We start from the raw sequence: 17,521 nt of genomic DNA, 5'->3' as shown, positions 1-17,521 counted from the left end.
AAAAATCCTTCTTTAACCAGTCTCCTCCCCTACGTCTACACTGATTGAAGTGGATTCAATAAGGGATCACAGCTTTCGCCTGGTCAGTCTATGTCATGGAAAGAGCAGGCGTTCCGTTAAGGTTTTGTACGCTCAGTGTGCAACAGCATCAACACAGCGCTTCACATTCAGTCACAGAAAAACACAGAACTGCTTGAAATGTATCCTCTCCCTGTCATCCAAGTCCCCAATAACCGTCTCTGGCTTGTCACCCCGCTATTAAATCATAAGAAATCAATCTGCTTTTACAATTGGGTGGCAGTCCACAAAGCTACAGAATACTAAAAGAATCTTACATGAGACAAACTCTGAACTGTTTTTGTCATAAACCTTTTGTGAGACTGTTTGGAAAGTGCTGCCATTTGTGATTGCCTCACACGAAGTCAGACCCAATCAGATCAGCAGTTTAATGAGAAACAGATCAATCCTAGGAGCAATACAGAACGTGAAGTCAAACATTCAAAGATGCCATAGCAAACTATCCAAGTCAAATCCTAGCAATATCAAATAGTGTAAAAGCAATTTAGCAAAGGCGTGAAAATGAATTCATTCTTAAGTCCTTGAATTCAGAGTAGTATACAGGATATGTTAAAAAAGCCGCACATATATTATACAGTACAATATTTCAACCTTCTTGCTATGTTCATATAACGTTCCCTATGTCTCAACCTCAGGCATTTTCACTATGACGCCTCTGCCACAGCCCCTTTGGGTTTGCCTGATGTCGTGTACCTTATGAACATTCCTATAGAGGTTATAACCAGGGGGAGTCACAACCGGCAGTGTCATTTCTCCACAATATGACAATCCGATGTTGTGCCATTCATCATCAATAATACTAATATCTATCCCTCCACTCATCTTTCCCCAAATGATCCTCTTCTCCATCAACACTCTCCCAGCTAAACATTCTAGACCAGGGGTATAGACAACTAGATTCAGCCGCGGGACCATTTTTGTCGTAGCGGATGGTCGGGGGTCTGGATCATCATTTGTACACTGCAAACTGACCACAACTAAGCCCAAAAAGAGTGACCCCACCCCTCTGTAATTTCATATCTTGAATTACATTGAGACTCTTTTTAAGATGTATTTGTGGGAAATCTTTGAGAACAGATTTCCTAAATTAACATATTTTCATAAAGTAAACTAATTTCTAGCTGAATTTCTGGCGATTTGACAGTTTATTCTGAACCAAAACTTTGAGGGACCCCTGTCCGCAACACTTGTGGGTTTAAGTACATTTGAGTACTTCTTCCTCCAATCAGAGGAGACTTCGCTGGATCCTTTAGGGCACTTGTTTTCTCCTGGCGGTTTAAAACTACATCTACTGAGTAAAGGGCACTTCTTAGGACACATCTTATGGCCGTCTCATAATGGTTTCGTTCAGGATCAGGTTACATGACTGATCTTCAAAATTAGTCCTTTACAGCACTAATACGAGACTTCATTGAGTGCGCGGGAACCCCTCTCATGCTGAAGTGTACTTGTTAGTAGCACGTGAGTTGCTCTGGTCGGTCCGGTCTGTGACTTTGAGCTTCATACAGGACTGCTTCTCATCAATCAACATCTCCGCTGGCAGACACCAGCAACACAGGCATGACTAGAGATAGAGATAGAGAACATTAGCTCTTTGTACATACATATAAGCCCATCAGGGGTTAACCCTATTTTGGCACGCTGTTAAGATGCTGTGTGTGTGTGTGTGTCTGTCTTACCCTGAAGCAGCTCTTGAAACGCTTGCTGACCATGTAGAGAGCGATGGGGTTGATGCAGGAGTTAAGAGACGCCATGTTGATCCCGATGTAGTCCAGAACCAGGAAGAAACTGGAGAAACACACACACACAACATGCTATTTCATCTCCTATTTACAATGTTAAGGTCAGTGTAGAGCAAGTGGGGCACAAAGATATTCCTCACCTGAGCAGTTCACAGCGGTTGGGGTCCTTCTCGTCATAGATGGTGAGCTTGAGGATGCGGCTGAGATGGAGGGGCAGCCAGCATAGAGCAAACACCAGCACCAGGCAGAACACTGTCTTAGCCACCTCTCGCCTCTACACACACAGAGATCAATCGATCAGCCAACTAATCCACCTATCTGGCTCCAGTGCCCGTCAGAAGTAAAAGAGGCCCATCTAAATGATTTAGGCTGTAGATAAAGGGCGAAGAGAGAGGTTACCTGTTTGAGATGGTCACTCAGGGTGATCTGGACTCCGTTCTTCTTCCTCAGCATCTCACAAGTCATCAGGGTGTAGAAGACGGCGGTGACGGCCAGAGGGAGGCAGAAATACACACTGAACAGCCACCAGTCCTTAGCGGACTTATAGAACTGGGCGACACACAGAGAAAACACCAATGAATACAGGGCACACCGGATAAATGGAAACTCTGTTGAAGTCTACTGCAGTTCACAATGCAAAATTCCCCTTTAGAAAGAGCCACGGACTGTAGAGAAAATCTGAGTCTGTCTGGTTCTGGTTGGGAGCCAAATCCTAATGCTGAAGTATGAGGGAAGTGAAGAAGCGTGAGAAGGAGTAACCTCAAGCAGACCCAAAGGGTCTGGGTAACGTAGTTCACTTCTGGTAAAACATCACTTCATCTAAAACCTCTTTGGGACGACAACTACAAAAGCTCAACCTATCATCTATTGGGCACTCTGAGACGCACACACACAAAAACACACACACACGCACTCGCACTTGTGACAACACACACACTCAAACCTCCTTATCCAGACAAACGGGGGCCTCAAAAGTCAAGAGATTGATTTTTTTTTAAACAAGGGGAGAGTCGGCACACAACATCCACTTTCCCACACCAGGCCCCGACCAGGGACACTCCTTATAACCCACTGTTGTTTGTGTGCGTGCTTTCAATGTGCGCGCGTGCGGTTCTTGCTTGTGTGCGTACTGTATGTGTGTGTGTGTGTGTGTGTGTGTGTGTGTGTGTGTGTGTGTGTGTGTGTGTGTGTGTGTGTGTGTGTGTCTACGCACACTCATAAAGTCTGATTTCTGCATGGGGTGTAGCAGACAGATGCGGAGGTGCTCTCCCTTATAGTCCATGGCGAGCATGTCGAAGGCTATAGCCTCGGGGACCGCCAGCAGTATGGACAGCAGCCAGATGAGTGCGATCTCTATAGCCGTCCACTTGGGAACACCGATCCCCTTAATACGGTTCCACGACGCTACGGCGCGGTACCTGGGTGTAGGAGCGGAGGGGGAGAAACATTAGGGCAACCAGTAGTCGATAAATGCAACTGTGTGTGTGTGTGTGTGTGTGTGTTAGCATACCTGTCGATGCTCAGAGCACACAAGCTCAGCACAGTAATGCCCACTGAAGCTTTCTGGACAAACGGCACTAGTTTACACAGACCTACACCAAACGGCCAATCCTCGGCTAGGAGCTATAGGGGTAAAGACAGGGGGATAGAGAAATCAGGGTTATTCCCAATGATCTGTCATGTAGTTGTATTAACCATATGGTATTGAATGATTGCCATGTCATTTCTATGGAAACATTTGGTAAATAGGCTAGCGGCCCATAACATAAAGCACAACACAACATTTCGCACTTTGCATTTCACGCTATGAATCTACTTCATGATATTGTATAAACAATGAAAGTTTAGATGCATTTACCAGTCATGAGTCAAAGACAAGAAGCTCTAACTGCTTATGAGGCCTGTTGTAATCACATGTGGAGGTTAACACCAAACTGACCCTAGATCAGCATTGAGGGTCAATCTCACCCTACTGTATTGGAATCATATGTGGTCGTCAGATCTCTACAGCACACAGATCGATTCTTCTGGTATGCATTTCATAATGTAAAGTTTGGCCTCCCATTACCCAAATATCTGTAGTACCCAAATATCTGTAGTACTGTAGTACTATCCAGGGTCCTTCCACCTCAAAAAAACCAAGAAAGAGGACTTCGACACCCACCATCTCAGATCGTTTTGAAACTGTTCACGTTGTTAGAAACAGATACGATTACAATTTTTTTTTAAAGTATTTATAATGCGTAAGACATGAGAAATTGTCAAAAAACATCAACGGACCCCACACATCCCACACCAATCCTAACCCAACGAGTGTACAAAACAATAGGAACACCTGCTCTTTCCATCAAACAGACTGACCAGGTGAATCCAGGTGAAAGCTACGATCCCTTATTGATGTCACTTGTTCAATCCACTTCAGTCAGTGTAGATGAAGGGGAGGAGACGGGTTAAAGAAGAATTTTTAAGCTTTGAGACAAATTAGAGACATGGATTGTGTGTGTGTGGCATTCAGAGGGTGACTGGGCAAGGCAAAAGATTGAAGTGCCTTTGAACGGGGGTATGGTAGTAGGTAGGAGGCGACACGGTTTGTGCTTTTCACACTCAACAGTTTCCCCTGTGTATTAAGAATGGTCCACCACTTGAAGGACATCTGTGGAACACCTTCAACACCTTGTAGGCAGGGCGGGGAGTGTGATGTTTTTCCCCCTGTACAGAGAGATAAGTTAGTAGCTAGGGTTCCAACCAATTGGCCATAGATATTGATGGGAATATTCCACAAGTGGTGTTTCCACCAAACGGACTTGTTGCGGATTTTTTTTAAATGGATGCGTGATTTGCACCATTATTTTTCTCTTCGTCGTGCAGTTTGACCACTTCTTTGCATTCCTCATCTCTTACTCATTGTCAGCTGGGACCGAATCGGATGTTAGATACTATATTTATTGAATATTATATACATCTCATAAAATTACATTTTTGGTGCGATCAATTCGCTTAATATCTCAGAGATCAAATTATATTTCGACAAAATATATGTTTCAGGAATGCTCAACTTATCAGTTTCTAATTACAGAAACGGTTTCAGAACGATCTGAGATGGTGGGTGTCATGGCTTGCTGAGATGACATGGAATGTATCTCTCGCTCTCACACACAGGCCTACCACAGACAAATGTACAGATACTGAACCAAAATATTAACACAACGTGCAACAATTTCTAAGATTTTACTGAGTAACAGTTGATATAAGGAAAATCAGTTCATTGAAATAAATAAATTAGGCCCTAATCTATGGATAGACTCACCCACTTGTCAGCCAGGCCCACCCACCAGGGAACCAGGCACAGCTAATCCGAATGAGTTTTCCCCCACAAAAGGCGCTTTATTACAGACATAAATATCCTGAGTTACTGGGATACAGACACCTATAGCTACTGTGATACAGAGACCTAGCTACTGTGATACAGAGACCTAGTTACTGTGATACAGAGACCTATAGCTACTGTGATACAGAGACCTAGTTACTGTGATACAGAGACCTATAGTTATTGTAATACAGAGACCTATAGCTACTGTGATACAGAGACCCATAGTTACTGTGATACAGAGACCTATAGCTACTGTGATACAGAGACCTATAGCTACTGTGATACAGAGACCTATAGCTACTGTGATACAGAGACCTATAGTTACTGTAATACAGAGACCTATAGTTACTGTAATACAGAGACCCATAGTTACTGTGATACAGAGACCTATAGCTACTGTGATACAGTGACCTATAGCTACTGTGATACAGAGACCTAGTTACTGTGATACAGAGACCTATAGTTACGGTAATACAGAGACCTATAGCTACTGTGATACAGAGACCCATAGTTACTGTGATACAGAGACCTATAGCTACTGTGATACAGAGACCTATAGTTACTGTGATACAGAGACCTATAGCTACTGTGATACAGAGACCTATAGTTACTGTGATACAGAGACCTATAGCTACTGTGATACAGAGACCTATAGTTACTGTGATACAGAGACCTATAGCTACTGTGATACAGAGACCTATAGCTACTGTGATACAGAGACCTATAGCTACTGTGATACAGAGACCTATAGTTACTGTGATACAGAGACCTATAGTTACTGTGATACAGAGACCTATAGTTACTGTAATACAGAGACATATAGCTACTGTGATACAGAGACCTATAGTTACTGTGATACAGAGACCTATAGCTACTGTGATACAGAGACCTATAGTTACTGTAATACAGAGACCTATAGTTACTGTAATACAGAGACCCATAGTTACTGTGATACAGAGACCTATAGCTACTGTGATACAGTGACCTATAGCTACTGTGATACAGAGACCTAGTTACTGTGATACAGAGACCTATAGTTACTGTAATACAGAGACCTATAGCTACTGTGATACAGAGACCCATAGTTACTGTGATACAGAGACCTATAGCTACTGTGATACAGAGACCTATAGTTACTGTAATACAGAGACCTATAGTTACTGTAATACAGAGACCCATAGTTACTGTGATACAGAGACCTATAGCTACTGTGATACAGAGACCTATAGTTAATGTGATACAGAGACCTATAGTTACTGTGATACAGAGACCTATAGCTACTGTGATACAGTGACCTATAGCTACTGTGATACAGAGACCCATAGTTACTGTGATACAGAGACCTATAGCTACTGTGATACAGAGACCTATAGCTACTGTGATACAGAGACCTATAGTTACTGTAATACAGAGACCTATAGTTACTGTGATACAGAGACCCATAGTTACTGTGATACAGAGACCTATAGCTACTGTGATACAGAGACCTATAGTTACTGTGATACAGAGACCTATAGTTACTGTGATACAGAGACCTATAGTTACTGTAATACAGAAACCTATAGCTACTGTGATACAGAGACCTATAGTTACTGTGATACAGAGACCTATAGCTACTGTGATACAGAGACCTATAGCTACTGTGATACAGAGACCTATAGTTACTGTGATACAGAGACCTATAGCTACTGTGATACAGAGACCTATAGTTACTGTGATACAGAGACCTATAGCTACTGTGATACAGAGACCTATAGCTACTGTGATACAGAGACCTATAGTTACTGTGATACAGAGACATATAGTTACTGTGATAGAGATACCTATAGTTACTGTAATACAGACACCTATAGCTACTGTGATACAGAGACCTAGTTACTGTGATACAGATACCTATAGTTACTGTAATACAGAGACCTATAGCTACTGTGATACAGAGACCCATAGTTACTGTGATACAGAGACCTATAGCTACTGTGATACAGAGACCTATAGCTACTGTGATACAGAGACCTATAGCTACTGTGATACAGAGACCTATAGTTACTGTAATACAGAGACCTATAGTTACTGTAATACAGAGACCCATAGTTACTGTGATACAGAGACCTATAGCTACTGTGATACAGTGACCTATAGCTACTGTGATACAGAGACCTAGTTACTGTGATACAGAGACCTATAGTTACGGTAATACAGAGACCTATAGCTACTGTGATACAGAGACCCATAGTTACTGTGATACAGAGACCTATAGCTACTGTGATACAGAGACCTATAGTTACTGTGATACAGAGACCTATAGCTACTGTGATACAGAGACCTATAGTTACTGTGATACAGAGACCTATAGCTACTGTGATACAGAGACCTATAGTTACTGTGATACAGAGACCTATAGCTACTGTGATACAGAGACCTATAGCTACTGTGATACAGAGACCTATAGCTACTGTGATACAGAGACCTATAGTTACTGTGATACAGAGACCTATAGTTACTGTGATACAGAGACCTATAGTTACTGTAATACAGAGACCTATAGTTACTGTAATACAGAGACCCATAGTTACTGTGATACAGAGACCTATAGCTACTGTGATACAGAGACCTATAGTTAATGTGATACAGAGACCTATAGTTACTGTGATACAGAGACCTATAGCTACTGTGATACAGTGACCTATAGCTACTGTGATACAGAGACCCATAGTTACTGTGATACAGAGACCTATAGCTACTGTGATACAGAGACCTATAGCTACTGTGATACAGACCTATAGTTACTGTAATACAGAGACCTATAGTTACTGTGATACAGAGACCCATAGTTACTGTGATACAGAGACCTATAGCTACTGTGATACAGAGACCTATAGTTACTGTGATACAGAGACCTATAGTTACTGTGATACAGAGACCTATAGTTACTGTAATACAGAAACCTATAGCTACTGTGATACAGAGACCTATAGTTACTGTGATACAGAGACCTATAGCTACTGTGATACAGAGACCTATAGCTACTGTGATACAGAGACCTATAGTTACTGTGATACAGAGACCTATAGCTACTGTGATACAGAGACCTATAGTTACTGTGATACAGAGACCTATAGCTACTGTGATACAGAGACCTATAGCTACTGTGATACAGAGACCTATAGTTACTGTGATACAGAGACCTATAGTTACTGTGATAGAGATACCTATAGTTACTGTAATACAGAGACCTATAGCTACTGTGATACAGAGACCTATAGTTACTGTGATACAGAGACATATAGCTACTGTGATACAGAGACCTACAGCTACTGTGATACAGAGACCTATAGTTACTGTGATACAGAGATCTATAGTTACTGTGATACAGAGACCTATAGCTACTGTGATACAGAGACCTATAGCTACTGTGATACAGAGACCTATAGTTACTGTGATACAGAGACCTATAGTTACTGTGATACAGAGACCTATAGCTACTGTGATACAGAGACCCATAGTTACTGTGATACAGAGACCTATAGCTACTGTGATACAGAGACCTATAGCTACTGTGATACAGAGACCTATAGTTACTGTAATACAGAGACCTATAGTTACTGTGATACAGAGACCCATAGTTACTGTGACACAGAGACCTATAGCTACTGTGATACAGAGACCTATAGCTACTGTGATACAGAGACCTATAGTTACTGTGATACAGATACCTATAGTTACTGTGATACAGAAACCTATAGCTACTGTGATACAGAGACCTATAGTTACTGTGATACAGAGACCTATAGCTACTGTGATACAGTGACCTATAGTTACCGTGATACAGAGACATATAGTTACCGTGATACAGAGACCTATAGTTACTGTGATACAGAGACCTAGCTACTGTGATACAGTGACCTAGCTACTGTGATACAGAGACCTATAGCTACTCTGATACAGAGACTTAGCTACTGTGATACAGTGACTTAGCTACTGTGATACAGAGACCTACAGCTACTGTGATACAGTGACCTAGCTACTGTGATACAGTGACCTATCTACTGTGATACAGAGACCTATCTACTGTGATACAGAGACCTATATCTACTGTGATACAGAGACTTAGCTACTGTGATACAGTGACCTATCTACTGTGATACAGAGACCTATAGCTACTGTGATACAGAGACTTAGCTACTGTGATACAGAGACTTAGCTACTGTGAAACAGAGACTTAGCTACTGTGATACAGAGACCTATAGCTACTGTGATACAGAGACTTAGCTACTGTGATACAGTGACCTAGCTACTTTGATACAGAGACCCATAGCTACTGTGATACAGAGTCTTAGCTACTGTGATACAGAGACCTATAGTTACTGTGATACAGATGCCTATAGCTACTGTGATACAGATACCTATAGCTACTGTGATACAGAGACCTAGCTCCTGTGATACAGTGACCTAGCTACTGTGATACAGAGACCTATAGCTACTGTGATACAGAGACCTAGTTACTGTGTTACAGATACTTAGCTACTGTGATACAGGGACCTATAGCTACTGTGATACAGAGACCTAGAGACCAAGAGACCAATAGCTACTGTGATACAGAGACCAATAGCTACTGTGATACAGAGACCTATAGCTACTGTGATACAGAGACCTATAGCTACTGTGATACAGAGACCTATAGCTACTGTGATACAGAGACCTATAGTTACTGTGATACAGAGACCTATAGCTACTGTGATACAGAGACCTATAGCTACTGTGATACAGAGACCTATAGCTACTGTGATACAGAGACCTATAGCTACTGTGATACAGAGACCTATAGTTACTGTGATACAGAGACCTATCGTTACTGTGATACAGAGACCTATAGTTACTGTGATACAGAGACCTATAGTTACTGTGATCCAGAGACCTATAGCTACTGTGATACAGAGAGCTATAGTTACTGTGATACAGAGACCTATAATTACTGTGATACAGAGACCTATTTTACTGTGATACAGAGACCTATAGCTACTGTGATAAAGAGACCTAGCTACTGTGATACAGTGACCTAGCTACTGTGATACAGAGACCTATAGCTACTCTGATATAGAGACTTAGTTACTGTGATACAGTGACTTAGCTACTGTGATACAGAGACCTATAGTTACTGTGATACAGATGCCTATAGCTACTGTGATACAGATACCTATAGCTACTGTGATACAGAGACCTAGCTCCTGTGATACAGTGACCTAGCTACTGTGATACAGAGACCTATAGCTACTGTGATACAGAGACCTAGTTACTGTGTTACAGAGACCTATAGCTACTGTGATACAGAGACCTATAGCTACTGTGATACAGAGACCTATAGTTACTGTGATACAGAGACCTATAGTTACTGTGATACAGAGACCTATAGTTACTGTGATACAGAGACCTATAGTTACTGTGATCCAGAGACCTATAGCTACTGTGATACAGAGACCTATAGTTATTGTGATACAGAGACCTATAGCTACTGTGATACAGAGAGCTATAGTTACTGTGATACAGAGACCTATAATTACTGTGATACAGAGACCTATTTTACTGTGATACAGAGACCTATAGCTACTGTGATAAAGAGACCTAGCTACTGTGATACAGTACCTGCTACTGTGATACAGAGACCTATAGCTACTCTGATATAGAGACTTAGTTACTGTGATACAGTGACTTAGCTACTGTGATACAGAGACCTATAGGTACTGTGATACAGAGACCTATTTTACTGTGATACAGAGACCTATAGTTACTGTGATACAGAGACCTATAGTTACTGTAATACAGAAACCTATAGCTACTGTGATACAGAGACCTATAGTTACTGTGATACAGAGACCTATAGTTACTGTGATACAGAGACCTATAGCTACTGTGATACAGAGACCTATAGTTACTGTGATACAGAGACCTATAGCTACTGTGATACAGAGACCTATAGTTACTGTGATACAGAGACCTATAGCTACTGTGATACAGAGACCTAGCTACTGTGATACAGTGACCTATCTACTGTGATACAGAGACCTATCTACTGTGATACAGAGACCTATAGCTACTGTGATACAGAGACTTAGCTACTGTGATACAGTGACCTATCTACTGTGATACAGAGACCTATAGCTACTGTGATACAGAGACTTAGCTACTGTGATACAGAGACTTAGCTACTGTGAAACAGAGACTTAGCTACTGTGATACAGAGACCTATAGCTACTGTGATACAGAGACTTAGCTACTGTGATACAGAGACTTAGCTACTGTGATACAGAGACCTATAGCTACTGTGATACAGAGACCTATAGTTACTGTGATACAGAGACCTATAGCTACTGTGATACAGAGACCTATAGTTACTGTGATACAGAGACCTATAGACTGTGATACAGAGACCTATAGCTACTGTGATACAGAGACCTATAGCTACTGTGATACAGAGACCTATAGTTACAGAGACCTGTAGTTACTGTGATACAGAGACCTATAGTTACTGTAATACAGAGACATATAGCTACTGTGATACAGAGACCTATAGTTACTGTGATACAGAGACCTATAGCTACTGTGATACAGAGACCTATAGTTACTGTGATACAGAGACCTATAGTTACTGTGAATACAGAGACCCATAGTTACTGTGATACAGAGACCTATAGCTACTGTGATACAGTGACCTATAGCTACTGTGATACAGAGACCTAGTTACTGTGATACAGAGACCTATAGTTACTGTAATACAGAGACCTATAGCTACTGTGATACAGAGACCCATAGTTACTGTGAGACCTATAGCTACTGTGATACAGAGACCTATAGTTACTGTGATACAGAGACCTATAGTTACTGTAATACAGAGACCCATAGTTACTGTGATACAGAGACCTATAGCTACTGTGATACAGAGACCTATAGTTAATGTGATACAGAGACCTATAGTTACTGTGATACAGAGACCTATAGCTACTGTGATACAGTGACCTATAGCTACTGTGATACAGAGACCCATAGCTACTGTGATACAGAGACCTATAGCTACTGTGATACAGAGACCTATAGCTACTGTGATACAGAGACCTATAGTTACTGTGATACAGAGACCTATAGCTACTGTGATACAGAGACCCATAGTTACTGTGATACAGAGACCTATAGCTACTGTGATACAGAGACCTATAGTTACTGTGATACAGAGACCTATAGTTACTGTGATACAGAGACCTATAGTTACTGTAATACAGAAACCTATAGCTACTGTGATACAGAGACCTATAGTTACTGTGATACAGAGACCTATAGCTACTGTGATACAGAGACCTATAGCTACTGTGATACAGAGACCTATAGTTACTGTGATACAGAGACCTATAGCAGAGAGACCTATAGTTACTGTGATACAGAGACCTATAGCTACTGTGATACAGAGACCTATAGCTACTGTGATACAGAGACCTATAGTTACTGTGATACAGAGACCTATAGTTACTGTGATACAGAGACCTATAGCTACTGTGATACAGACACCTATAGCTACTGTGATACAGAGACCTAGTTACTGTGATACAGAGACCTATAGTTACTGTAATACAGAGACCTATAGCTACTGTGATACAGAGACCCATAGTTACTGTGATACAGAGACCTATAGCTACTGTGATACAGAGACCTATAGCTACTGTGATACAGAGACCTATAGCTACTGTGATACAGAGACCTATAGTTACTGTAATACAGAGACCTATAGTTACTGTAATACAGAGACCCATAGTTACTGTGATACAGAGACCTATAGCTACTGTGATACAGTGACCTATAGCTACTGTGATACAGAGACCTAGTTACTGTGATACAGAGACCTATAGTTACGGTAATACAGAGACCTATAGCTACTGTGATACAGAGACCCATAGTTACTGTGATACAGAGACCTATAGCTACTGTGATACAGATACCTATAGTTACTGTGATACAGAGACCTATAGCTACTGTGATACAGAGACCTATAGTTACTGTGATACAGAGACCTATAGCTACTGTGATACAGAGACCTATAGTTACTGTGATACAGAGACCTATAGCTACTGTGATACAGAGACCTATAGCTACTGTGATACAGAGACCTATAGCTACTGTGATACAGAGACCTATAGTTACTGTGATACAGAGACCTATAGTTACTGTGATACAGAGACCTATAGTTACTGTAATACAGAGACCTATAGTTACTGTAATACAGAGACCCATAGTTACTGTGATACAGAGACCTATAGCTACTGTGATACAGAGACCTATAGTTAATGTGATACAGAGACCTATAGTTACTGTGATACAGAGACCTATAGCTACTGTGATACAGTGACCTATAGCTACTGTGATACAGAGACCCATAGTTACTGTGATACAGAGACCTATAGCTACTGTGATACAGAGACCTATAGCTACTGTGATACAGAGACCTATAGTTACTGTGATACAGAGACCTATAGTTACTGTGATACAGAGACCCATAGTTACTGTGATACAGAGACCTATAGCTACTGTGATACAGAGACCTATAGCTTACTGTGATACAGAGACCTATAGTTACTGTGATACAGAGACCTATAGTTACTGTAATATAGCTACTGTGAGAAACCTATAGCTACTGTGATACAGAGACCTATAGTTACTGTGATACAGAGACCTATAGCTACTGTGATACAGAGACCTATAGCTACTGTGATACAGAGACCTATAGTTACTGTGATACAGAGACCTATAGCTACTGTGATACAGAGACCTATAGTTACTGTGATACAGAGACCTATAGCTACTGTGATACAGAGACCTATAGCTACTGTGATACAGAGACCTATAGTTACTGTGATACAGAGACCTATAGTTACTGTGATAGAGATACCTATAGTTACTGTGATACAGAGACCTATAGCTACTGTGATACAGAGACCTATAGTTACTGTGATACAGAGACATATAGCTACTGTGATACAGAGACCTATAGCTACTGTGATACAGAGACCTATAGTTACTGTGATACAGAGACCTATAGTTACTGTGATACAGAGACCTATAGCTACTGTGATACAGAGACCTATAGCTACTGTGATACAGAGACCTATAGTTACTGTGATACAGAGACCTATAGTTACTGTGATACAGAGACCTATAGCTACTGTGATACAGAGACCCATAGTTACTGTGATACAGAGACCTATAGCTACTGTGATACAGAGACCTAGCTACTGTGATACAGAGACCTATAGTTACTGTGATACAGAGACCTATAGTTACTGTGATACAGAGACCCATAGTTACTGTGACACAGAGACCTATAGCTACTGTGATACAGAGACCTATAGCTACTGTGATACAGAGACCTATAGTTACTGTGATACAGATACCTATAGCTACTGTGATACAGTGACCTATAGTTACCGTGATACAGAGACATATAGTTACCGTGATACAGAGACCTATAGTTACTGTGATACAGAGACCTAGCTACTGTGATACAGTGACCTAGCTACTGTGATACAGAGACCTATAGCTACTCTGATACAGAGACTTAGCTACTGTGATACAGTGACTTAGCTACTGTGATACAGAGACCTACAGCTACTGTGATACAGTGACCTAGCTACTGTGATACAGTGACCTATCTACTGTGATACAGAGACCTATCTACTGTGATACAGAGACCTATAGCTACTGTGATACAGAGACTTAGCTACTGTGATACAGTGACCTATCTACTGTGATACAGAGACCTATAGCTACTGTGATACAGAGACTTAGCTACTGTGATACAGAGACTTAGCTACTGTGAAACAGAGACTTAGCTACTGTGATACAGAGACCTATAGCTACTGTGATACAGAGACTTAGCTACTGTGATACAGTGACCTAGCTACTTTGATACAGAGACCCATAGCTACTGTGATACAGAGTCTTAGCTACTGTGATACAGAGACCTATAGTTACTGTGATACAGATGCCTATAGCTACTGTGATACAGATACCTATAGCTACTGTGATACAGAGACCTAGCTCCTGTGATACAGTGACCTAGCTACTGTGATACAGAGACCTATAGCTACTGTGATACAGAGACCTAGTTACTGTGTTACAGATACTTAGCTACTGTGATACAGGGACCTATAGCTACTGTGATACAGAGACCAATAGCTACTGTGATACAGAGACCAATAGCTACTGTGATACAGAGACCTATAGCTACTGTGATACAGAGACCTATAGCTACTGTGATACAGAGACCTATAGCTACTGTGATACAGAGACCTATAGTTACTGTGATACAGAGACCTATAGCTACTGTGATACAGAGACCTATAGCTACTGTGATACAGAGACCTATAGCTACTGTGATACAGAGACCTATAGCTACTGTGATACAGAGACCTATAGTTACTGTGATACAGAGACCTATCGTTACTGTGATACAGAGACCTATAGTTACTGTGATACAGAGACCTATAGTTACTGTGATCCAGAGACCTATAGCTACTGTGATACAGAGAGCTATAGTTACTGTGATACAGAGACCTATAATTACTGTGATACAGAGACCTATTTTACTGTGATACAGAGACCTATAGCTACTGTGATAAAGAGACCTAGCTACTGTGATACAGTGACCTAGCTACTGTGATACAGAGACCTATAGCTACTCTGATATAGAGACTTAGTTACTGTGATACAGTGACTTAGCTACTGTGATACAGAGACCTATAGTTACTGTGATACAGATGCCTATAGCTACTGTGATACAGATACCTATAGCTACTGTGATACAGAGACCTAGCTCCTGTGATACAGTGACCTAGCTACTGTGATACAGAGACCTATAGCTACTGTGATACAGAGACCTAGTTACTGTGTTACAGAGACCTATAGCTACTGTGATACAGAGACCTATAGCTACTGTGATACAGAGACCTATAGTTACTGTGATACAGAGACCTATCGTTACTGTGATACAGAGACCTATAGTTACTGTGATACAGAGACCTATAGTTACTGTGATCCAGAGACCTATAGCTACTGTGATACAGAGACCTATAGTTATTGTGATACAGAGACCTATAGCTACTGTGATACAGAGAGCTATAGTTACTGTGATACAGAGACCTATAATTACTGTGATACAGAGACCTATTTTACTGTGATACAGAGACCTATAGCTACTGTGATAAAGAGACCTAGCTACTGTGATACAGTGACCTAGCTACTGTGATACAGAGACCTATAGCTACTCTGATATAGAGACTTAGTTACTGTGATACAGTGACTTAGCTACTGTGATACAGAGACCTATAGGTACTGTGATACAGAGACCTATTTTACTGTGATACAGAGACCTATAGTTACTGTGATACAGAGACCTATAGTTACTGTAATACAGAAACCTATAGCTACTGTGATACAGAGACCTATAGTTACTGTGATACAGAGACCTATAGTTACTGTGATACAGAGACCTATAGCTACTGTGATACAGAGACCTATAGTTACTGTGATACAGAGACCTATAGCTACTGTGATACAGAGACCTATAGTTACTGTGATACAGAGACCTATAGCTACTGTGATACAGTGACCTAGCTACTGTGATACAGTGACCTATCTACTGTGATACAGAGACCTATCTACTGTGATACAGAGACCTATAGCTACTGTGATACAGAGACTTAGCTACTGTGATACAGTGACCTATCTACTGTGATACAGAGACCTATAGCTACTGTGATACAGAGACTTAGCTACTGTGATACAGAGACTTAGCTACTGTGAAACAGAGACTTAGCTACTGTGATACAGAGACCTATAGCTACTGTGATACAGAGACTTAGCTACTGTGATACAGAGACTTAGCTACTGTGATACAGAGACCTATAGCTACTGTGATACAGCGACATAGCTCCTGTGATACAGTGACCTAGCTACTGTGATACAGAGACCTATAGCTCCTGTGATACAGTGACCTAGCTACTTTGATACAGAGACCCATAGCTACTGTGATACAGAGTCTTAGCTACTGTGATACAGAGACCTATAGTTACTGTGATACAGATGCCTATAGCTACTGTGATACAGATACCTATAGCTACTGTGATACAGAGACCTAGCTCCTGTGATACAGTGACCTAGCTACTGTGATACAGAGACCTATAGCTACTGTGATACAGAGACCTAGTTACTGTGTTACAGAGACTTAGCTACTGTGATACAGGGACCTATAGCTACTGTGATACAGAGACCAATAGCTACTGTGATACAGAGA

At 41.1% G+C, this 17,521-nt stretch overlaps 1 protein-coding gene across 1 annotated transcript in view; it reads right to left on the bottom strand.

Moving 5' to 3' along the window:
* Window positions 1-432: 432 nt before the first annotated feature.
* The window catches only part of LOC115102758 (endothelin receptor type B-like), a 74,258-nt gene continuing 57,169 nt past the window's right edge, over window positions 433-17,521 (bottom strand). Inside the window, exons 3-8 of the mRNA XM_029623027.2 lie at window positions 3,331-3,443; window positions 3,034-3,238; window positions 2,220-2,369; window positions 1,961-2,094; window positions 1,758-1,866; window positions 433-1,642 (exon numbers count right to left, since the gene is read on the bottom strand). Coding sequence (XP_029478887.2) covers window positions 1,511-1,642; window positions 1,758-1,866; window positions 1,961-2,094; window positions 2,220-2,369; window positions 3,034-3,238; window positions 3,331-3,443 — 843 coding nt within the window. The 3' untranslated portion in view covers window positions 433-1,510. The remainder of the gene's footprint in view (window positions 1,643-1,757; window positions 1,867-1,960; window positions 2,095-2,219; window positions 2,370-3,033; window positions 3,239-3,330; window positions 3,444-17,521) is intronic.

Source organism: Oncorhynchus nerka, linkage group LG20, assembly GCF_034236695.1.
Source record: "Oncorhynchus nerka isolate Pitt River linkage group LG20, Oner_Uvic_2.0, whole genome shotgun sequence".
NCBI classification, from domain to species: domain Eukaryota; kingdom Metazoa; phylum Chordata; class Actinopteri; order Salmoniformes; family Salmonidae; genus Oncorhynchus; species Oncorhynchus nerka.
This window is presented reverse-complemented; position numbering and strand designations above follow the sequence as displayed.